At 40.3% G+C, this 25,836-nt stretch overlaps 1 protein-coding gene across 1 annotated transcript; it reads right to left on the reverse strand.

The window, feature by feature from the left end:
• Positions 1-2,422: 2,422 nt before the first annotated feature.
• LOC110867883 (far upstream element-binding protein 1) lies at positions 2,423-7,268 on the reverse strand. Its single transcript, XM_022116938.2, has 6 exons — positions 6,852-7,268; positions 5,793-6,079; positions 5,627-5,719; positions 5,466-5,537; positions 5,205-5,324; positions 2,423-3,551 (listed from the first exon to the last, which is right to left on the reverse strand). Exons 1-6 carry the CDS (start codon positions 7,177-7,179, stop codon positions 2,658-2,660), a joined length of 1,794 nt encoding a protein of 597 aa, XP_021972630.1. The 5' UTR covers positions 7,180-7,268; the 3' UTR covers positions 2,423-2,657.
• Positions 7,269-25,836: the final 18,568 nt, after the last annotated feature.

Consider the following 25,836-nt stretch of genomic DNA (forward strand, 5'->3'; position numbering starts at 1 on the left):
TTGGTCATGGAATCTACAAACATGCGTATGTAAGAACCATATGACGAAATGAGTTAAAAACATATATTATTTTTAACAAAACCCCCGAATAAACGCATGCCAATAATATAAGTTAAAATGTAATTAAAATGTCATAGAAATGTAACCAAGTTCCTCTAGTGTTTTAATTAAGTCATCCAAACTTTTTTGTCTCTTTAGGGTAACTAAACTTTAATTTAGTGTTCTAATACTATGTAATTACCAGGTCACCAGGTTACCACTTTTTTCTTTTATTGATTTATTTTTTTTAAATGCTTATGTTTATGTTAATGTTTATATGTTCGATGCATTTTATAAAATTAAAATATATTTTAAACTACTTTTCAATCATCTTGTATGTTCGATTCATAGGTAATGATTTTGAAAGAGTTTCGGATCATATGCATGGACTTTTAGAAGATTAGTGAGATCTCGATGGTGCTTTTTTAATTGAATTTTATGAATATTTAAAATTCAGAATTCATTTTTGATACTGCATCTTTAATTTATTTAGTGGAAGATGGCCTTCATCAGAGACGAGGAAGAAGAATTTTTTATTTGAAATGGTTCATTATAATAAATTTTAGTATTATATTTTAAGGTAAAGATAAAATATAATTATTTATTCAAGTTTAAAGACTAAATAAAGAAACATGACCTGCTATATTATTAAGGTAACCTGGTAACCTGGAAATTGCATAACATTAGAACAATAAATCAAACTTGAGTGATTTTTGAGAGACAAAATAAGATTGAGTGACTTTAGTGAAACATGTTAAAAACTTGGTTACTATTCTATAAAGTTACCCCTTAATTTAACTAATATATTAATTTTGGAATTATATATAATTATAAAAATTATATATACATCATACACCGAAAGTGTAACTCAAAGTATACAAAATTCCAAAACAAGTCTTAATAAATAATTAAGACTAAGAGTCGTTACACGACCGAAGTGTCTAATAAAACATAGCACATGTGTAGGTAGTGACACGACTCGCGGACATCAACTTTGAGTGTACACGACTACGGACGCAAACCTGTGAGTTCATGTCCCTCTTTTCTTTTAACGTTTTCGGTTTACAACTTTCGGGGGGAAATACATGTCAACTTAGGTATGATTTAGCTAAGGAATGAACTCTTAGATCATGTGAGCATAGGCTGTAACTGAGGTGCCATTAATCCTTTTAAGGACCAAGGAACAAAGGTTAGATCTAATGGGTACGGGCGAGCCCCACTCACGGTCTATGGGTGACCACTTAGAGTGTTGTTGTGTCCCAGTCGAGGTGAATCGACACTAAAATTCGTCTACTCGGGTTGAGTACCTCCTATGTTGTCACATATATTAATGTCCAACAAAACATTAATGATCAACATGTTCATAGACGCTTTACATACCTACTTACAACTAAACTTTCAAATGTTTCTGAGATTCATTTGATGCGCATATACATAAAACACATGAACTCGCTCAACTTTTGGTTGATTTTTCAACTTACATGTATTTCAGGAAGATAAGTGGATCTTGGTGCAGCGTTGTCTAAATAGTACAACAAAGTTTATTTTTAAAAGATAAATCTTGACCATTGTATGTTTTAACATATGATAATATATTTTAGTCGTTAACCGCCAACAGTCTCAACTTAAAAAATAACCACTGACAGTCTTAACAATTAACTTATTGGCCTCTAATGGACCCTGACTAACGGAACCTTAATGCCGTTAGTCTCCGGTTGCCAGAAAAACGTTATTTGGCCAGAAAACTCCTTTTTGGCCGGAAAACTTAACATTTTCGTCTCAAACTTCTTTATAACCTTATTAGTGACCTTTAGTAACTTTTTTCTAGTAAAAGCCCCAATTATTGAAGTCGCCGGAAAACTCATTTTTTGGCTGAAAACTTTATTTTGGCCGGAAAATACAACTTTTTTGCAGAAAAACTCAACATTTTCATCACAAACCTCTTTGTAACCTTAGATCGGATCTTCAGGAATCATTTTCTGGCAAAAAAGGTTTTCCGACGGCCGGAGACTAACAACGTTAGGGTTCTGTTGGTCAGTGTCCATTGATGGCCAATATGTCAATAGTTGGGACTGACAGTGGTTATTTTTTAAATTAAGACTGCTGACGGCCAACCATAAATAGTTGAGATTATTAAAATCCATTATTCCTATATTTTATTCAATACATACAATACACGATAGCTTTTTTATGATTTAAAATTACATTTATGTAGCCTGTGTTATACACTGGGTTTTACCCTAGTATAAATATTAAAAGAACTTTATCAATCATGCCTGTTTTAAAAAAGCAGACCCAACAAAAGCTTGGTTATTTTAAAATATAGAAAATGAGCTGAATCCATCATTTTAATGACACAATAGTAGTAATAAACAAATTCAACAAAAATACGAAATGCACCAATTTAATTGCAATTTGAAACATGTGTAAACAGTACTTAACAAGAAACATGCAAAAAAATATTCAATTAACAAAAAGAAATAGAAAGATTATCTCAGTACCAAGTCCATTGATGCTACAGTAGCCATCATAACAAGGTTTTGAAATAGCCACAAACATAAGCAACAGCACAAACCAAAAGTTGTCTTCTACTCTTACTCTTACCTGCTTCATAAACATCAACTCTGAGGTGAAGCTTTTGCAACCGCACCACCACCGCTAGGCTGACTAGCTTGAGGTGCGGGAGCTGCGCCATCAGCAGAATACGCAGGTGGTGGCTGTTGGGGATAGCCACTGCCATACGAGCTTCCATATGCCGGTGGCTGCTGTCCGTATGATGCTTGAGCATACCCGCCAGCACCATAACCACCACCATAAGGAGCTGGTTGGGCATAGCCCCCTTGTGGAGACTGCTGTCCGTATGTCGGTGTAACAGGTGGTTTCTGTGTTGGAGGAGGTCCATAACCACCATATCCAGATGGTGGTACCGCCCCGTAGCCCGGCTGAGATGTTGGTGGTACCGCCCCGTAGGCGGGCTGAGCATAACCAGACTGAGGTGCAGAAGTCGGAGGTGGAGCTTGACTAGCTGAATCACCCTGAGCTCCATATGAGCTAGTTTTCCCTTCACTAGTTTCACTAGAAACATTATATCCAGATGTTGGATTAGCATAACCTTGTTGATCATATGTTTGACCTTGCTGACTATAACCAGACTGAGGAGCTCCATATCCTCCATAGCCATCTTGACCATATGTTTGACCTTGCTGACTATAACCATAGCTTGAGCCATCTGGACCACCAGGTGGTTGGGTTTGTGGAGCTTGTTGCTGGTTGTAATAGTCATAACCACCACCACCACCACCACCTCCTCCCTGTGCTGTTTGCTGACCTGGATATCCACCATATGGTGGTTGGGTGTACTGAGTGGGTTGACCGGGGTAACCTCCAGGTTGCATATAACCATAACCCTGTTGTTGCATTTGTTGACCAGGTGGGGCCCAATTTGTCTGGGGACGGGCTTGGTAACCTTGTTGTGAATACCCGCCAACGCCCATTGGATTTCTTAAACGATTCTGCAAAGTATTATAATTTCAAATAAACATAGAAACAACAAAATAAACAAGCATGCAGTAGTGATGATCTAATTGCATAATGCATATTACTGTCAGACATGCATATAGACAATTACATATATAAGAAACCTGAATACAAGTAGCACAAATATATCAAAAATGGCACAAAAAATAGTAAAAAATAGTAATTATGTACTTTTATATCAAGACGGGTTTAGGTGCCTACATACCGTACAGGTCGAGTGGTTTTACCGAGAAGGATACTCCAGCAGAAGCCCATGCTCTCCCTATTCGAAGTGAATGGGTACAAAACAAAACGCAAAACTATACAATCTTCTCAAACAACATATATAAAATGACAAACCCTAGACAGTTGCTAAATTACCAACAAAGCATCAGCATAATATAATAAAAGTTCAACATAACACTACTACAGACTGCAGTCGGTAAGGTAAATAGAAAGCTATAAATGTAATCCTACTCGAATAAAATAACGTTAATACTAGCTCCAAGCAGTGTGACGGATATTAAATACCCTTAACCTCAAATCTCCATAGCAATAGTAACTTTCCAATTTTTATACAAAAAAGGGTTAAAACCATACCGGTTTCTTGTTTGCTTCACCAAAACTTGAACTACCCACCACCAATTAAACAGTCCTAATATCAATATTAATAAAAGATACATACAGTCCTCGTATGACGCATAAGCTTTAAAAAAATTTATGATTCTCAAATACCTCCTCTGTAGCTGCCTCACTAAATCATATATCCATTTTCATAACCCAAAAAATTATATGTATTTTGCTTTAAGCCTCAATGCAATAATATTATCAGTTGGTAGTACTCAATCTAATAAAGAACTGCCAATGCTCCAACAGTCCTGCAGACGTAATCCAATATATAAAGAAATCTTCTATTCAATATGGAGTTATAAGATGTGTGTGCCCACACACAGTTACCGTCCAATCCGCCATAAAAATACTTCCAACTCTAGCAGAGGGCGAATCAGCCAGCTGAGCTGTTCAGGCCGAAAAAACAGCAACAGAAGAATCTGCAACCTCAGACTATACAAGTGGAATATATGGAAAAGAAGCAGATGGTGGCAATCATGAATAATAAATAGTTTGTAAACTATGATATGTAATAACCTTAACAATAAAATAGTTGATAATACATCTATATCTGGTTGGATAATAAAGGGTTCCTGTTTAAAGTTAGGAGAGAACAGACCAAATGACCAATAAGAAGAAAAACAACAATGGCAGAAATTTGAAGTGTGAAAACCTTTTAGTATCTGATGTCCACCTTAAACTGACAAAAAAAAATTCTAGATGTTTATTAAGAGATCAGTTTCGGTTAGAATGCAACAAACTGATTCACATAACACATCTGATGTCCACCTTAAATTGACATAAAGAATGTAGATATTCATTAAAAGATCAGTTTTCGATTAAACGCAGCGAACAGATTCAGGTAACTGTCATAACAAAACAATCATATATCATATACTATCATATATCCAAGTAAGAATAAAGATACTCCTACATCACAAACGAATAAACCCTAGGGCTCTACTAAAAAGCAAGTGAAATGCAGCATGTGGTTTCTGAAACCAAGCACGAGCTTGGTCTCCTAACATATACACGCATACCTCGCCGCTGATTACTTCATTGACCAACTGTTTTGCAGCCTCAATCTGATCACTGGATCCATCTATTTGTACAGTCCTTTCCGTTGATGTATCACCAGGGGGCAGGTGTAGAGGTATCACCTAATGATAACCACAATCTTTTTAGCTATAATCATTTTACTTGTGACGTTAATAATCAACAGAAAAAACATGTGGCGAGGATCATGATATTAAAATAACTCCATAAAAGTGGAGTAAAGTTGATAAAGAATCTGGATCAACCTGAATACGAGCTCCAGAACTAGCTTGCATACTTTTTATGGTCTCTCCACCTTTACCAATGATTAAACCAACCTAGACGCAGAAACAAAATAACAAAAAGTTATAGAACACGCACAACAAATGTGTGCAGTAAACTTGAACCTGCTTCATGCACAAAGAACCTTGTTGTTTGGCACTTGCATCACAAATTGTTCAGCCCCGCCTTGCTGACCAGGTAACCTCCTAGAAACAATTCCAGAACCTCCAGACTCAGCCTGTGTCACAAAACTGAATAAGTTTAAAAGTTAAAAATAAAATAGTAGAGAAGAAACTTGACTATTTATATACCTCAGCAAGGACATCTTTAATCAGCTGCTCGGCTTTAGCGATAGCTTCTGAAGTACCTGTAAGCTCGACGGCTCTGGTGAGTGATTGAGGATCATGATCCATATCTCTGGTAACCTGAATCTTTGCTCCAGATTGTAACTGAAGATACTTTATAGTTTCTCCACCTTTACCAATGATCACACCTACCCTTCCATTTGGTATATCAATCTTTTTACCTGAACCTCCACCATAACCACCATATGCAGACGGTACTGAAGGAGCAGATATATAAGGCTTCTGCCCATAATCTGCATTTACCAAATGATTAAAATCACCAAAAGATAGTTATTTTTGAAAGACAAACTAACCTACTCATCATCTACTCTCATAAACCACCAATACCCGCACCTCGCAAGATTGGAACCCTCCACCTCTAGGATAAAAAAGAGACACCTTACCACCACACCATGTCCCTTGGGGACAAAATCACCACAAGATCTAATTTAACATTCACAACACAACTGAAAAAAGCCTAACACCTTAAAAACATATAAAACGTGATAACAATAATTATATTGTACTTCAATATATTCAAACACATATAGTAGAACAGCCTATTTTTTCTTAAGCTAGTTCTAAGATGGCTTTCAAGTAGATCTAAAACACTTAAAAAGGTTCTTTGTCAAATATATTCCACTTTCTAGTCCAATTCACTCACACCATGTCACCAATCAAATGTAATTATCACAATCACAAACCCTAAACCATTAACATTAAGGAGTAAACAAATAAAGCTCCCATAATCTCCATCCACTAAACGTTTAACATTAAAATTAACATTAACAAATGATCTAATTCAACATTCACAACACATCTTAAAATGCCAAACACTCTGAAAATTACACTAATATCCAAATTTTATGTCTCACAAATAGCTTTCAAGTTGATCTAGTAAAACAATTAAAAGCTTCTCTAACAAATATAATCTCACTAACCTCACCAAACTACTTACCACAATCACAAACCCTAAAATCACAAGCACAATATAAAGCAATATAATATTCAAGCAACGAATCGAACCTGCAGGACCAGAACTGAAACCCTTGCTATCATTATTATCATAACCGCCACCACCTCCGCCGTTGTCAAACTTCGGTCGTTTAGCTTCGGCGTTGTTGAACAGGCGAGCAGCGATCTCCTGAGCCTTCTGTTTCGCGAGCTCGATCTCATCTACAGGCGGAGGAGGTACGGTGTTGTAGGCTGAAGCGGAATCAGGAGACTGTGAGTGGATGATTGGTGCGGAGAATCCAGTTTGGCGGCGGGCGGATGACGGCGGCGGTGTGGTAGAGTCGTCGTACTTGCGTTTACCGGTGAAGTCTCCGGCAGTGTAGTGTGCGTCGTCAGCCATCGAGTGTGTGAAGGATGAAGAGGGTTGAGGAAACCCTAGAAGTGAGAGGGTATCGATAGGATGATATTGTGGGGATGGGGAAGAATATATATCTGGAGCCACGAGCTGAGTTGAGTTATTATTATTACTAGGTGGTAATCAAATACTAAAAAATATTTTATAATATATTATTGAGTTAATTGCCCGGATGGTCCATGTGGTTTCATGTTTTTTCACGTTTAGTCCCCATCTTCTGAAAATAACATGTATGCTTCCTATGGTTTGTCATTTTGTTACTCGGATGGTCCCCAAACATTTACTCTGGGGACTATCCGAGTAACAAAATGACAAACCATAGGGAGCATACCTGCTATTTCCAAACTAACTGACATCTACACAGGGACTATCCGAGTAACAAAATGACAAACCATAGGGAGTATACCTGCTATTTTCAAAATGTGGGGACTAAACGTGAAAAAACATAAAACCACAGGGACCATCCGAGCAATTAACTCTATATTATTTAAATTCTTTGTGTTTAGTATACATGTTTGATATAGAAATAAACTTAGTAGTCAATGTACAAAGTTTTTTCCTACATCTATATGTAAAATCTGATGTGAGTAAATAATTGCAAGAACATCACATTCACATTATAGTTATGAATTGAGAATTTCAAATTTTATAAGTCATAAGTGAAGCTACAAAACATTCAGAAACAAAAGTCCTCTGTCTCTGTTATAAGGAAATATTGACCTTGAAACCATATCTGTAACTGGTGTTGAATTTCTTGATTTCAACCCCCAACCTACCTGAAATTGACAATTACTATCCAGTAAGTTTCAATGCAATGTGATTGAAAAATCATATAAAACAACCTAAGTTTCGAGATGTATTAAGGAAAACCGCTACCCGAGATGTAAATGGAAGAATGTGATGGCTCAATGGTTGTTGCTGTGATAAATGAAATGAGACCTCACAAAAAAGAATGTGATAGCTTAAGAATAATTATAAGCTTATTAACAAATGAGACCATATTAATTTAAAATTTAACCTTATGATAACCAACAGGCAATCTTGGTATATTCTGGAACATAAAGCATCCTTGAACATGGGTCATCATCCACGGTCAAATACTAAAAAACAAATTATATCCCTGCATGAAAAACAAAATCGATAAATTTAGGGAAAATGGGTTTGAAAGATGATAACCCAACAGTAGAGGATCTAATTCTACAGCTCCAATAAATGCAGGGGTGTTTTCAAATAATGGTTCATAGATGTTTGAAAACCGACAAAGAACAACAAATGTCCACCGTACTGCTTCGTTGGACATTTGTCGGTCTTCAAACATCTAGGAAGCATTATTTGAAAACACACCTGAATTTATCGAAGCTGTAGAATTAGATCCTCCACTATTGCGTTATAACCTTTCAATCACATTTTCCTTAAATTTATCAATTCTATTTTTCATACCTCGCAAAGCCACCTATCCGCCTGCAAAGAGATTGAAAAACCTTGAAGTATAACATGTACTTAATTAAATGGCACCGGATTCTCACTGATCCAAAAATCTCAACATCACCTAATAACAAAGAACCAATTTACAACCATCTTAATAACAATCCATAATTCACATTATTAACTTCTGAATGCACTAACCGATTTTTCCTGAAGAATTGTTGTCCAGTCTGTTTAATGTGGTGTCAATTGTATTGTTATTCCGCTTTTTCGCTGTATTAACACATTAAAATTTTAAAACATAAAAGCAAACAAAATGTTCGAAAAAAAAAACAAAACACAAATAGTTAGTTATATGCTACCAACCTTGAAGTGTTGCACCGCAGCCTCCACATGTGTACACCACTTTGTTGCTTATGAAACTAATCGTCATCGTAATCAGCAAATTGTTGTTATCATCAAAACACGTTTAAGAGAAAAGTAAACTGAATGAAACTAACCGTCATCATAATCAGTAAATTGCTTATGAAACTAACCGTCATCGTAATCAGCAAATTGCTATTATCACCTGATCTGTAGAAAACAGTTGCTTCAACCTTAAATCTTCACAGTCACTCTGTATCAATCGCAACGATGATTGAACCAAATTCAGAGTAAACTGGCAACATGAACACCTGTAAAAGAAAACACAGGAATCGGTTATAAACGTCAATTTATATAACCGATCTACAAACAAAAAATTGGAAAACTTACCGGCATCATCACATACAGCTAAATAGGCATCTCAGACCAACCAAACTCCGTTTTCTTGTATAGATGTAACAACAATTATACACGATCACTTTTCAAAACCTTAATCAACAACACAACATCAGCAAAGGTAATTGATTGTGAAGTTGCAAAACATTTGCAATTTCAGAATACAAGGCTCAGATATTGAATAAAGATGATAACACCATAGCTGCAAGAGAGGTTGCATGAACAACTGCCATCCTACAACCTTGTCATACCATAATGCTATATTCATCCAATTTTTACTCAGATCTACAAAATCATCATAGCCTCATTTTGAAAGGACCTTTGTCAAATGCATTTTGCATTCATTTTTATTCACTATCACAGTCAACACGAAATGATTTACTAAACTATACAAATGATTGCAAAATGTCAGACCTCGTGTATATTCAGGCCGACATTTCCTTCAACGGAAACGCATCTAAGTTACCATAAAGTGCCTGGAACCCTGGCTTACTACCAAGAACCTCTGTGGAAGCTTTGTAAAGGAAACCCTAGAGTTTGAATCGAAATCGCCTGTGATGAAGAATAGAGAAGAAAGAGAGGAATAGAGAAGAAAGAGAGAAATGTGCGCCATAAGTTTGAATCGAGAAGAAAGAGAGAGTTGAAATGATTACTTCTGATGTGTATTAAATAGCCAAACAACTCCCCATGCATTTTCATATTTTGCCTCCTAAAAAAAGAAAACTTCTTCAATTTAATAACAAATAAAAACAGATTATATATACATAATATTATAAAAAATTCGGAATTATGACATCTGCGGATTCAATGTGGCATACCTAATATAATGACCCGTATGCAAAGTGAGATCATCATCTAAGCTCCTTTAATAGATAGCAATAGATAGATAGATAGATAGATAGATATATCACCACTCTGTGAGCACCGTCAAACATAGAATTCTTGGAAAACACCATAGTTTTAGTCTCAGGTGAGAACCATCTCATCAACATCATTGACTGAATATCGCGTGCTACTAAAAAACATTGTCTTATGTGACAGCAATGGCAAAATCATCGGCCGAACATGGATTACAGCGAACGCTACCTAGCACAGCCGCGAACGGCAGCCGGCAACAATGCTTTATATGTTGCAACAGGACGCCAGATCTCACAATCGTAACCTCAGATGACAAAATCATCTTCATCGGTCTGAATAGATACGTTTAAGTTGCTTTGCGCATTAAATGTACCTGTGAGAAGTAATTAAATATCCATCTCTCTCTTTCTTCTTGACATTTTAATCTACAAAATCATTATAGATTCATCTTGAAAGGACACTTTAATACACAAAATCATTATATACATGATGTACTGCAAAGTACATATGTTTATAGTGTATATTTCAGTCAGTTTTCAGTCGTTTAGAGTCTAGTTTAGGTTAGAACTGCGATACTGCTGACGTTAAGCTTTGATTTCAGGTCCCGTAGCTTAAAGTGTTGAAAAACGAGTAAAACCGAGCAGTTTGGAAGAAAATCGGGATTCGTACGCGCGTCGGAAAGGCTGGAAATCAGAATGGAATAAAAAAATAATAAAAATGGAAGAGGGAGGCGCCGCGTCACACGAGCCCCCCTAGACGTCACGCGACGGGTAGTAACTCCGGGAAAATTAGGGTTTTGATGAGGGGATTTCCAAAAAAACTGAACACAACTCTGATTACGAATCAAGAAACCCTAGGGACGAATTTCGGAGCAGATTTTGAGCTTTTCGGAGTATTTTGGCTAACGGGAATCAATCGGTTGAAGCTTGGATCGTGAGAGTGAAGATCTTTCGGGTTTTATCTCCCGGTGTTCCTTATTTTCGCGTTTTCAATACTCTACGATGAATTCTTGTTTTAGACTTGTTTTGTTTATTTTGAACATCATGTTTCTTGGCTAAACTATTGATACTACCTAGATTTGATGATGGTTTAATTTATGTTTGGATCTTTTAACGGTTTTTATTGAATTGATTATGGATTGACTTTGAAAGTAACGTGTTCTATATTTTCTGATTTGGTGCGTGTGCGTATTTACTTTTGATTGTGGATTGTTTACTGTTTTACATAGATTTTGGTGGATGTCTTTCATATAATAGATCTGTGTTGATTATTTGCATCCTTACGGGTTCGGGTGATCTTTGGGTAAATCGGCCGATAGCCTTAGAAACAGTAATTAAAATATAATTCGAAGTAAATATTCTGCTTAACTTGTCGCTGAGAGGCTCGAGTTAGTTATTAGGTCGCAGTGCAGTATATAGCTAAATTAGATTTTGAGAGAAGTGGACGTTAGTTCCCTAATTGCATTTGTGTCTAGTAAACCAAGTCAGAACCTAGAATTGCCTTAGATTGTCGCGCTGAGAGGTAGATAGTCATATTAGGGCACTTTTAGAGTCGTTAGAGGACTGAGAGGAAATCTAACAGTCGGTATTCATAACAGCCTTGTAGGGTTTCCTAGGTTTCTTCCTGAGAAGGGTCGGGAAGTCTTAGCATTGAAATACCTTAAGGTTTAGTATTTAACGATCCCGGCTCCATACAACAATAACCGTTAGAAGTCCATTCATAGTTAAACTGGATTCAAGTCTAGGTAGTCCTTAATCTCATCTGAAGTAAAACCCTAGTTTCCGTTCGTGTCTTAGTTTAATTTCAATTTAATCACAATTTTAGGATTTTAGTAAAAACCCCCCCAAACACAATATTTGTTTAGTCGTGTCAGTGTCTAGTCTAAGTTTAGTCGTTAACGTAATTCATTAGAGTCCTTGTGGGTTCGACATCCGGACTTACTTTTCTGTGCTAGAGTCGACCGGTACACTTGCCGGTGAGTAGTTTAGTCAGGTTAAAGAGTCTAGATTTTTATTACTTGAGTCTTAATTTAGGGTAATTTAGTTTATTTAGTTGAACTACTTTTTCCACATCAAGTTTTTGGCGCTGTTGCCGGGGACTCTTGGCAATTGCGTTAACTACTTTGTTTGGATTTCAACTGATCTCGTTACGTGCTTTTTGTGTGTTTGTGAGTCGTAGGAGTCCAAGCAGTTTTAGTGTCTTTTTCGTATTTTTCGAGTCTTTTGTTGGAGTTGTCTTACTTGTTTATTCTTGGTTTTGCAGTTCATGCCCCACACGCGTTCGCAGGGACTAGTGAAGCCACCAATTGACAAGTCTTCCTTCTCCACACCAATCCCTCAGGTTCGAAAACCCCTAACTTCATCTTCAGCCCTTTCTGACTCTACACTTCCATCTAAACCACCGAACTACGACTTCACCCCGAAGTCATCACCCCATAATTCCCCACCACCCTCCCGTCACCCTAATCCACCACCAGTTCACCAAATGGCCGAAAACCAGACTGTCCACCAGCGTTCCACCGCGGGTTTTACCGCAAACTCACCCATCACCCTTCCTGAAATCACCAATGATAAGTCTTGGCAAATTCCTTCATACATCATGACTGCCATTAACAACTCTTGTCAGTTTCACGGTCGTGATGATGAGGACGCGCCAGCACATATCACCCGTCTCACCCGTCTGTGCAGCACCTTCGGCATCGAAGGTGTGAATCTTGATGCCCGCTATCTCCAAGTCTTCCCCTTTTCGCTTGCTGGCCGCGCAGCCACCTGGCTTGATTCGCAGCCAGCAGGTACTTACACTGTAACACCCCGAAAATATAACCTTTATATTAGAAATTAAGGATTTCATAAACAAGAGATAACCATGTAGAAATTTTTAACCTAGTTAAAAATTACAAGTCTTGAAAATAACTTACACTTGGTTAAAACACTAGTATTTAAAAATAAATGATAAGTGAGGGACTATAGTTGCCAAAGAATGAAAGTTATAGGCTGATTGTAACAAAATACACCAAACACACCATTTTTGGGTGTGCCTGGTCGAACAAGAGGAAGGGGGCGACAAAGGGGTTCTCCAAAACCCTAAGTTTCACACAAAAAAAATTCCCAATTGAAGCCTCAAATCCGTTCCAAATCGAGTTTTAAACACATATTAGTGAACACCTCGTTGCAAGGATCAAAAGGTATGTAAAATTTAGTAATTTTGTTACATCACAAATTCTAGATTAAATGTGAAACATGAAAAATTCAGCTTGATTACTGATGCATGGGTGAAATTAGAAGGGTTATGAGGTTTAGGATCAAACCCTAGATGATTTCTTGACATAATCTTGTATAATACTTGTAGGGTTGCATAATCACCATTGTAGGTGAGTAGTGAACTCTAAGAAACTTGATAGATGCAGAATTTAAAACTCTTGTTCTAGCACAATCAGAGATTTGGAAGTGATTTCTGAAATGTTAGAATGATAAGATATGTGCAAAGTTGTTTAATTAAAGTGAAATCCGAAGAAAACTACAAGATATGAACTTGGTAATGATTGTAGGAAAATCTGACCCGTTAGGTGTTTGTTGAAATGCCTAAGTGAGGATTTAAATGTAAAATGTTGATAAAAACGCAGATTTGATAATGGTCAATAATGATGTGATTGTGGTCATAAAAAGAGTTCTAAACATGTTGTAAACTGAAATTTCTAGGCAAAGAGTCCGGATCGTCAAGCGGACAAGCCGAAGGGAATCCACGGGGAAAGGGTGTGCTCTAAAGGTACGAAATTACCGTTTCGTTACGTAAAGGTTAATTATTGTGTACTTTATGTCATAGTATAAAGCATGGTAAACAGGTTAGACCCTTGTGTCACGAAAGAGACTTTTCGTCTTAAACAAGTGAACGGGTCAAAACAAGTGATAAGCATGAAATCTTGCATGTCCCGAATGGTGTGTAAATTCAGCACCCAAACGGGTCAAACAAGTTTTTGTAATAAGCAAGAAGCAAGACACTATTACGTAATGCACGTTCTACATGACGTGTAAGCCGTGTAGCTAATACCATAAGCAAGTTAAGAAACTTTGCTCTTAATATAGGAGTTAAAGTTTAGATATTTGATGCATGACAATAGCACGAACGACTAACTAGATGCCTTGTAATTTAGTTGTAAGCTAATCCGTAGACATGCCCTCATGATAATAGTTGAGTATTATCATAAGTAAAATACAAGTATGGAGCTAGTCGCTTAACAATTTGTCACACCCCCAAAATCCCACACTCGGAGTACCACCGCTTGGAGGCGTGACTGACCAGGATCAAGCCACCAATTATATCAAACATAGCATTTAATAATAATCAAAGACATAATTGGTGTTCAAAACCAAACACTGTTTAAGTAGCGGAAGCATTAAATGTAAAACCCAAAACATAAGTATCAATGTGTGAATGTAAAAGTGTTTAATAAGCATTCACGAGTTCTTGTCCACAACGACCCGCTTCTCCTCTGGTGCAAGCTCCAAGTATACCTAAGGTCCTGCAAGGCATGCAGCAAATAATCAACAAACTAGTTGAGCGAGTTCACAGAAAGTAAGTTCATAACGTAGTGCATAGGTATAACTAGTGGGGGCTTCCCATACTAGTGTGTACTAAAGGTGGGGGCTTCCCATGCTTATCCTGGCTAATGAGGGTTTCTCATTAACGGTACTTACTAGACTAACTTCCGACCATGTGTTCTTCTTTACCGAGAACAGGAAAACGTACAGGGTCACGTAGGCTTTACGTGACGTGCCCTTCCCCGAGGACAGTGGTACGCGTGGGGGCTACGTAGGCTTTACGCGGCGTGGCCTTCCGACCTGGAAGCCAGTGAATGGTATTGGGTTACGTAGGCTTTACGTAACGTGTCCGTCCCGACCCGGGAGACATATGGCAAATATACTGGGTTACGTAGGCTTTACGTAACGTGTCCTGACTAACCTGAGGACGATGGTCTATAGTCTGGTATATGCGTAAGTACAAGTAATCATTCCACATTCATCATATCCAACCCAATTCCCAACCCGGGAATCCCATGCCTTGGCTGTGTGAACTCACCTTGGTTTGCTCGGCAGATACACAAAGAGTATAGATAAGCTAGTAATTGGTCAATCACGTCCTAGCATGGTTGTAATACAAGTCAGGTTTGGTTCAATGATGCACGTATACAACATGGCAAACACGTAAGCACGCAAACACATTAAGTACCCTACTTGTGCTACTCGGATGGTTGGGCCAAAGAACTCGTGCGAGCCCAACCATCTTGTGCGATGTGAGTCTAGGCCCAAACCTTACCCGGCCCAGTGAAATATCATATCAAATATAATGTTCGTTGATCCAATAACAATCGGCCCAAAAATAAAGCAAGTAACAACATCTTGTGCGATCCGATGAATTAGCCCAACAATAATACCCAGCCCAAAACAACCTTCGGCCCAATATAATACACAAGTTGTGCGATCCAGCTGATCTTGTACGATTGAGCTGGGTTGTGCGATTAAAGATAGTCCGGCCCAAACTGTACACCCGGACCAACAACTCGCTTGTGCGACTCGGGCACCTTGTGCGTCCGGTAACAGCTTGTGCGAGTGGGTCTTGTACGTCCGGCTTGAGCGACCGGGTCAGGTCTTGTACGACCTGATTTTGTACGATTGTGGGGACCCTTGTGCGATTAGTTCAACTAATCCCACCATTTAAGCAAATCGGTTACAGCCATCAATAGTTTCCAAACTTAACCAAAAACAATTAACAATTAGTCTATATCAAATCATGCTCAAACTCGATCAAATGGGGGTTTTAACATTCTGATTCTTATGAACCCTAGTCTAATATTCATGAACGATATAACAAAACCTTGAATGAACATCAATAAAAATCAACATCACATCCGATTCAAATACAGAAGCATAACAGCCGATCAGTATTTTATTCGGTCCAAATCATACAACTTGATTTACAACAAAGTCAACAACAAGGATGGCAACATAAATCTGTTTATCATATACACAAACATCATGCAACAAATCAATCAAAACACTATCAAAAACCCCAACCGATCAACATCATCACATTGCTATACAACATAACATGCAAATCAACAACATAACCACTAACCGGATGAAGGAGAGAGGACAGGGGGTTGATCCGATTGATGAACAAGGCTTCCTTGGGTATCTCGGTTCCAGTCGCGGGAGGAAGAGAGAAAGTGTGGGTGTGATCTAAGTTGCCAAAGTAAAACCCTAAGGATGTGTGTAGGTAAATACGTATAGGGAAAGTGGGCCGGCTCTACCTTGGGCCGCCTTTAAGTCCAATACCAATTGTACAAGGGGTGTAGCCCAAACGGCTTGTACGGTCGGGTGTAGTGTTATGCGTTTAGAACATCTTGTGCGGTTTGGCTCATTTAACATACAAACACATATAGTAAACACAACACACGTAATAACATAATCACAAGATTCACATAACATTCATTATTCAGATATCACGTAGACACGTAACGTTACATTAAAGTGAGCCTAAAGTTCGAGTTGTCACATTATCCCCAACTAATTGGAAATTTCGTCCCGAAATTTGGTATGCACTCACTGAGGAAGCTAGGTAAACTGTACTGTTTACTGGTTTTCCTGGGGTGTCACATCCTCCCCCCGTTGATCTGGAATTTCGTCCCGAAATTCCGAAGTAGTAGCTTCAGCCTCAGTAGTGGTTGCCTGGTTCCCGAATATATGGGGGTTACTTTTCTGTCATCCTGTCTTCGCGTTCCCAGGTGTACTCTGGGCCACGTTTGGAGTTCCAACGAACTCGTACAAGAGGGATTCTCTTGTGTTTGAGGACCTTCACATCCCGGTCCGTGATTTCTACTGGTTCCTCAACGAACTGCAACCGCTCGTCGATAGTGAGTTCCTTAAAAGGAATGATGAGGTTTTCATCAGATAGGCACTTCTTTAGGTTCGATACATGAAAGACATTGTGAACTGCCCCGAGTTCAGCTGGTAGGTTTAACTTGTATGCAACTTTGCCAACCTTTTCTATGATTTCGAATGGTCCGACGTACCGCGGATTCAGTTTACCCCGTTTGCCAAAACGAACCACACCCTTCCAAGGTGAAACTTTCAATAAAACCCGGTCCCTGACCTCAAATTCCAATGGCTTTCTACGCTTGTCCGCGTAGGCTTTCTGACGGTCGCGTGCTGCCGCCATGCGTTGTCGTATTTGTGCAATCTTTTCTGTGGCGTCCACTACAATCTCTGGACCCGTGATCTGACTATCTCCCACCTCTGCCCAGCAGAGTGGTGACCGGCATTTACGCCCGTACAATGCCTCGAACGGAGCGGCTTGAATGCTGGTGTGATAACTGTTATTGTAAGAAAACTCCACCAAAGGGAGGTGCTTTTCCCAGCCGTTGCCGAAATCGATAACGCATGCCCGAAGCATGTCTTCGAGAGTTTGAATCGTACGCTCAGACTGCCCATCCGTCTGAGGGTGATAAGCCGTGCTCATGTCCAGTCGTGAGCCAAAAGATTTATGCATCGCTTGCCAAAGTTCTGACGTGAATCGTGCGTCGCGATCCGAAATGATAGATGTGGGCACCCCGTGCCTCGAGACAACTTCTTTAAGATAGACGTCTGCGAGAGTGGAGAACTTGTCCGTTTCCTTAATCGGTAGGAAGTGTGCAGACTTGGTGAGTCGATCAACTATGACCCATATCGTATCGTTTCCACGCTGGGATCTAGGTAGGCCTGTAACGAAATCCATGGAAATTTCTTCCCCTTTCCACTGAGGTATCTTAGGCTGCTGGAGTAGGCCAGCTGGTTTCTGATATTCGACCTTGACTCTCGCACAGGTCAACCATTTTCCAACATACGTAGCAATGTGGGCCTTCATGCTAGGCCACCAATAAGTAGTACTGATATCGTGGTACATTTTATCCGACCCTGGATGTACCGAGTAGCGAGACTTGTGAGCTTCATCCATTACAAGTTCGCGTAAACCGCCATAAAGTGGGACCCAAATCCGGCCCGTTACATAGTAGGCGCCGTCTGCCTTCTGTTCCATCTGCTGTCGTGAGCCGCGTAAGGCTTCAGCCTTGACGTTTTCGGGCTTCAGTGCTTCTGTCTGAGCAGCTCGTATCTGAGCAGGAAGACTAGACTGAATCGTAAGTTGTAGCGCTCGCACGCGCTTTGGTAAAGTGTCCTTTCGACTAAGGGCATCAGCCACAACATTGGCTTTGCCTGGGTGATACTTAATAGCGCATTCGTAGTCGTTAAGTAACTCGACCCATCGTCGCTGACGCATATTCAAATCCTTCTGCTTAAGGATATGCTCGAGACTCCTGTGATCGGTGTAAATCGTGCACCTGGTACCGTACAGGTAGTGTCGCCATATCTTAAGCGCAAAAACAACAGCTCCCAGCTCTAAATCGTGCGTCGTATAGTTGCGTTCATGAACCTTGAGTTGCCGAGAAGCGTAGGCTATCACTTTATCACGTTGCATCAATACACAACCAAGCCCCTGTATCGATGCGTCACAATAGACCACGAAGTCATCCGTGCCCTCTGGCAATGAGAGAATAGGTGCGCTGCAAAGCCTATCCTTTAGATACTGAAAAGCAGTTTCCTGGGGCTCTCCCCAGCGATAGGTAACACCTTTCTGTGTCAGTAGCGTAAGCGGCTGAGCAATCTTCGAAAAATCTCTAATAAACCGTCTGTATTAACCCGCCAAACCCAAGAATTGGCGTATTTCCGTTGGCGTACATGGTGCAGGCCAGCTTCGAGTCTGCCTTGGATGGATCGACTTGAATCCCATCCTTGTTCACTACGTGGCCTAGAAAGTAGACTTCACGAATACTATGACGAACTTGTCTAGGTAGGGTTTGCACACCCTGTTCATAAGGTCCTTAAATACAGCAGGTGCGTTCAATAATATCAAACCATCCATCATATCAAACATAAAGTATAGTAGTTAAAGTAATTCATAAAACCCAATACGATTGATGTTTAAACCAAACTTTGTTTGAGTAACAGAGACATAATAATGAAAACCCAAAATAAGTTATAAGTTCAAATATCGTCCATGGCGTCTCCTCGTCCTAACACGAAAGCTCGACCTCTTGCCTCGTTGCCGTTGTTGTTGTTGTTCCCATTGCCCTGGTTATTGTTGTGGTTCTGATTCTGGTTCAACTGAGGGCAATCGCGCTTGTAATGACCTTCTGCTCCACACTGGAAACATCCCCGGTTTCCACGCTGTGGCTGCTGCTGTTGTGGGTTCTGTGGAGCTGGTTGTTGCGGTTGCTGGTCCTGATTTGCAGGCCGTGGGCTCCTACAGTCTTTGGCCTCGTGCCCTATCTTGAGACACCTTTGGCAACGACCCTTGTTGCACTGTCCGCTGTGATGTCTGTTGCAGTTGTGACACTTGGGGTGAAACCCTTGATACCTTCTCTGTCTAGGACCACCAGAGGATTGCTGACTGGGGCTCTGATTGTGGTCAATCTTCTGCTGCTGAGCTTGAGACTGAACGGGTGCTGAACCTTTACTAGAATCTCCATCCCACTTTCTTTTGCTGTCGCTAGTAGTAGTAGGAGTAGCTGAGGTGGTGACGTTAGCAGTAGCATTAACACGCTTGGGCAGTCTGTTCTGGTCCACTGCCTGGTCGGTGATGCGATGAGCGAGACGCTGGATTTCCTGAATGTTTTCAAGATTAGCCGAAGTCACGTGGCTCTGAATTTCTGGCGCCAATCCCTTGAGATACAACTCAATGCGCTTGTATGGAGGGTCCACCATAGTTGGACATAACACGGCCAGCTCATTCGACCGCTTAGTATACGCTTCGATTTCCGATCCCACCATCTTCAGATTATAGAGCTCATCCTCCAACTTATGAATATCCTCGCGAGTGCAATACTCACGCTTGATGAGTTCCTTGAAGTCGTTCCATGGGGTGGCGTTAGCAGCTGCCAACCCTAAGATTTGGACTTGGGCGTTCCACCAAGTCAGTGCTATCCCTTCCAAAGTACCAGTAGCAAACTTGACCTTGCGAGCCTCAGGGCACTCGCACATTTCAAATACTGATTCTAGCTTTTCAAACCAATGGAGGAGTCCAACTGCTCCCTCCGTGCCACTGAAGGAATTTGGACGACAGTCCATGAAATTCTTGAAGGTACACACAGGTTGTTGCTGAGCGGGTTGACCTGCTTGAGCGGCTGCAACTGCCGTAGCAATGAGAGCCTCTAGCTGGGCTTGTGTCATGTTGATTCGTCCAGACATGATCTTCATAGTAACAAGTAGCATACATAAGGATGGTTCGCGAGTAGGGCGATGACAGAAAAGCGTAGGCAGATAGGTGTTCTCATGAAATCAAAGCATGTGTATCTAAGCGTAATGCGGGCAAAGTTCTAAACAATTCTAGCATACAGGCAATAAACGTAAACCTTATTACCTAGGATGTCGAGTCTTGCACGTGGAGCGAAGCGTCGTTGTGGATCGTTGAGACCACTGTTCTGGTTATAGTCCGGTTTTAATAAAAACGATACCAATCTGTCACACCCCCAAAATCCCACACTCGGAGTACCACCGCTTGGAGGCGTGACTGACCAGGATCAAGCCACCAATTATATCAAACATAGCATTTAATAATAATCAAAGACATAATTGGTGTTCAAAACCAAACACTGTTTAAGTAGCGGAAGCATTAAATGTAAAACCCAAAACATAAGTATCAATGTGTGAATGTAAAAGTGTTTAATAAGCATTCACGAGTTCTTGTCCACAACGACCCGCTTCTCCTCTGGTGCAAGCTCCAAGTATACCTAAGGTCCTGCAAGGCATGCAGCAAATAATCAACAAACTAGTTGAGCGAGTTCACAGAAAGTAAGTTCATAACGTAGTGCATAGGTATAACTAGTGGGGGCTTCCCATACTAGTGTGTACTAAAGGTGGGGGCTTCCCATGCTTATCCTGGCTAATGAGGGTTTCTCATTAACGGTACTTACTAGACTAACTTCCGACCATGTGTTCTTCTTTACCGAGAACAGGAAAACGTACAGGGTCACGTAGGCTTTACGTGACGTGCCCTTCCCCGAGGACAGTGGTACGCGTGGGGGCTACGTAGGCTTTACGCGGCGTGGCCTTCCGACCTGGAAGCCAGTGAATGGTATTGGGTTACGTAGGCTTTACGTAACGTGTCCGTCCCGACCCGGGAGACATATGGCAAATATACTGGGTTACGTAGGCTTTACGTAACGTGTCCTGACTAACCTGAGGACGATGGTCTATAGTCTGGTATATGCGTAAGTACAAGTAATCATTCCACATTCATCATATCCAACCCAATTCCCAACCCGGGAATCCCATGCCTTGGCTGTGTGAACTCACCTTGGTTTGCTCGGCAGATACACAAAGAGTATAGATAAGCTAGTAATTGGTCAATCACGTCCTAGCATGGTTGTAATACAAGTCAGGTTTGGTTCAATGATGCACGTATACAACATGGCAAACACGTAAGCACGCAAACACATTAAGTACCCTACTTGTGCTACTCGGATGGTTGGGCCAAAGAACTCGTGCGAGCCCAACCATCTTGTGCGATGTGAGTCTAGGCCCAAACCTTACCCGGCCCAGTGAAATATCATATCAAATATAATGTTCGTTGATCCAATAACAATCGGCCCAAAAATAAAGCAAGTAACAACATCTTGTGCGATCCGATGAATTAGCCCAACAATAATACCCAGCCCAAAACAACCTTCGGCCCAATATAATACACAAGTTGTGCGATCCAGCTGATCTTGTACGATTGAGCTGGGTTGTGCGATTAAAGATAGTCCGGCCCAAACTGTACACCCGGACCAACAACTCGCTTGTGCGACTCGGGCACCTTGTGCGTCCGGTAACAGCTTGTGCGAGTGGGTCTTGTACGTCCGGCTTGAGCGACCGGGTCAGGTCTTGTACGACCTGATTTTGTACGATTGTGGGGACCCTTGTGCGATTAGTTCAACTAATCCCACCATTTAAGCAAATCGGTTACAGCCATCAATAGTTTCCAAACTTAACCAAAAACAATTAACAATTAGTCTATATCAAATCATGCTCAAACTCGATCAAATGGGGGTTTTAACATTCTGATTCTTATGAACCCTAGTCTAATATTCATGAACGATATAACAAAACCTTGAATGAACATCAATAAAAATCAACATCACATCCGATTCAAATACAGAAGCATAACAGCCGATCAGTATTTTATTCGGTCCAAATCATACAACTTGATTTACAACAAAGTCAACAACAAGGATGGCAACATAAATCTGTTTATCATATACACAAACATCATGCAACAAATCAATCAAAACACTATCAAAAACCCCAACCGATCAACATCATCACATTGCTATACAACATAACATGCAAATCAACAACATAACCACTAACCGGATGAAGGAGAGAGGACAGGGGGTTGATCCGATTGATGAACAAGGCTTCCTTGGGTATCTCGGTTCCAGTCGCGGGAGGAAGAGAGAAAGTGTGGGTGTGATCTAAGTTGCCAAAGTAAAACCCTAAGGATGTGTGTAGGTAAATACGTATAGGGAAAGTGGGCCGGCTCTACCTTGGGCCGCCTTTAAGTCCAATACCAATTGTACAAGGGGTGTAGCCCAAACGGCTTGTACGGTCGGGTGTAGTGTTATGCGTTTAGAACATCTTGTGCGGTTTGGCTCATTTAACATACAAACACATATAGTAAACACAACACACGTAATAACATAATCACAAGATTCACATAACATTCATTATTCAGATATCACGTAGACACGTAACGTTACATTAAAGTGAGCCTAAAGTTCGAGTTGTCACACAATTAATGTGAGATTAAGCTGTTTGACGCTCGAAAATAACCAGCAAAACTGCATTTGAAACAAAGGGGTTTTGTGCAGGGCACACCGTAAATTACGGTGGTACCGTAATTTACGGTGGCCAGCATACTGTTACGGTGGGAACCTACTGATTTACGGTAGGTTCCAAACTGCCCAGAAGCCACCATAATTTACGGTGACACCGTAAATTACGGTGGAGCCCAGCTTGACGTGAATTCTATTTTAATCTCTCGAATAACGTGTTCGAATTTGATGGTATACGTGAAATTCTAGAACCATAATGCTAATGCTTGTTTAAAACATTTAGTTTTCAGGTACTCAAGAAAAAGGATGATGATCAAGCAATCGTGTCGAACCGAACATACATATTATAACGCTTCCGCACTTGATCTTTTGTTTTGTAACTATGTAAACGCTAATAGTTTTACCTTGAACATCGTTTAGTAGGTTAATGATGTGAATGTTGTAACTAGTTGGGTTTAAATCTTCAAAAGATTTTTGTAAACTCTAAAGTTTTGGCACTAAATGTACGGTTCTAACTTATAAACATTTAGTATTATAAACTGGGTCTTACAAGTTGGTAATCAGAGCCCAAGGTTGCCAATAAGTGTTCGGTTCAAGCTTGATCAAGCATCCGGTAAGAGTTAATCGTTTAAGTAGAAATTAGAGAATATAGAAATAAATCATGAACAAATATGCATGAAAAGGGTGTGTAAGCTCACTCAAATACAAGAAATGCATGAAACAAGAATGATTAAATCAAGTTATGAACTTGATGAAATCAAAACAAGTAAAGCATGTGTTACAAATGGAATGTTTAACAATATATGTAAACATTTCAGTACTAAAGATGGCAGGCGGAGGTGATGGTGATGCGGTGCCAAGAGTCACCGAACAAATGAGAATAGTGATTGCCGAGGAGGTGGGAAAGGCGATCGAAAACAGTTTATCGAACTTCATTGATAAAATCCAAAATATGGTTTTATCAGTAGTAGAAGAAAGAATCAAGAAGCTAGAGGATAACTCGAATCTAGCAAAGGAAAAATCTGGAGGACGAAAGCCTTGTTCGTACAAGGAATTCATGGCTTGTAAACCACCCATATATAATGGGGAAGTTGATCCAATTGTGTGTCAACGATGGATATGCGATATCGAGGGAGTATTCGAGAGAACTCATTGCGATGAGAATGACTACGTAGCTTATGGTACGGGTCAATTAAGAGGTCAAGCGAAAGACTGGTGGGATAATAAAAAGAAGGAAATTGGAAGCGAAGTGGCTAAGGCCATGACATGGGAGGAGTTTAAGACGCCGTTTCTTAAACACCATAGTCCCAAAGCGGTTATAAACAAGATCAAGGAAGAGTTCATGCAACTCAGACACAAAGGTGAATCCATAGACAAGATCACGGGGATGTTTATGGACAAGATGAAATTCTGTGACGATCTGATAACGAATGAAGAGCAAAAGGTTTATTACTACCATAACATGCTAAGCGCAGAATATAGGGAGTTCATAACCCCTTCAAAGTACGAGACCCTTACCGAGATTGTCAATGCCGCTCGGGAAAGGGAGATCGAGCTGAAAAAGAGTATAGAGCGAGGTGAACGAAGGGCACAAGACGTAAATCCAAGCCCTACCAAGAAAGCAAGAACGAATGAAACAGCGAAGAAATCAGATACAAAGGGCGGTACACCCAGTTGCAAAATCTGTGGCAAGAATCATAAGGGCGAATGTCGCTTCAAAGATAAGCCTTGTCCCATATGTCGAAAAACGGGACATATGGCTATATCATGCCCGGAGAAAGTGACCGTTTGTTACAACTGTTACCGAACGGGTCACAAAAGATCGGAATGCCCGGAATTGGTTGGGAAGAAAGAAGGGCAAGACTCGAAAGGTGAAGCCTCGAAAGCCAAAGCAAGATCTTTCCAACTGACCGCTGCTGAAGCAAAGGTCGAACCTGACGTGGTCTCAGGTATATTTATTGTAAACTCAATTCCTGCACGTGTGTTATTTGATACTGGTGCGAATAAATCCTTTGTTTCATATGGGTTTATTCGGCACCCTTCATTTGTTCTAACAAAATTACCTATGCCCTTAGAAGTAGAGGTAGGTAATAACAAAAGCTTTATTGTTTGCGATGTATGTGAAAACTGTACAATGAACATTGATGACGAGGAATACGCAATAGACTTGATCCCGATGTCGATGGGAGAATTTCAAGTGGTAGTGGGAATGGATTGGCTATCCCGTTACCACGCGAAAGTGGTTTGTTTCCGAAAGGAAATAAAACTAACGTCTCCTAGTGGAAAACAAGTTACGATATATGGTGAAAAAGGAGGTAACCCGGTGATATGCACAATGCTAGAAGCCCATAAACTCATGAAACATGGATGCAAGGCCTATATGCTATATGCAAGTGAAACGGAAAGAGAACCCCTCAAAATTGAGAATGTACCGGTGGTGCGTGATTATGAAGATGTGTTTCCGGAAGAACTACCGGGGATACCACCAGAACGGGAGGTAGAGTTCGGAATCGAGTTGATTCCGGGCGCGAAACCCGTGGCCAAGGCGCCATACCGACTTGCACCGTCGGAGTTACAAGAATTGATGTCTCAAATTCAGGAATTTCTTGATAAGGGGTTTATCCGACCGAGTGTGTCTCCGTGGGGCGCACCAGTCTTATTCGTGAAAAAGAAGGATGGCAGTATGCGCATGTGTA

This window comes from Helianthus annuus, chromosome 7, assembly GCF_002127325.2.
Source record: "Helianthus annuus cultivar XRQ/B chromosome 7, HanXRQr2.0-SUNRISE, whole genome shotgun sequence".
NCBI lineage: Eukaryota > Viridiplantae > Streptophyta > Magnoliopsida > Asterales > Asteraceae > Helianthus > Helianthus annuus.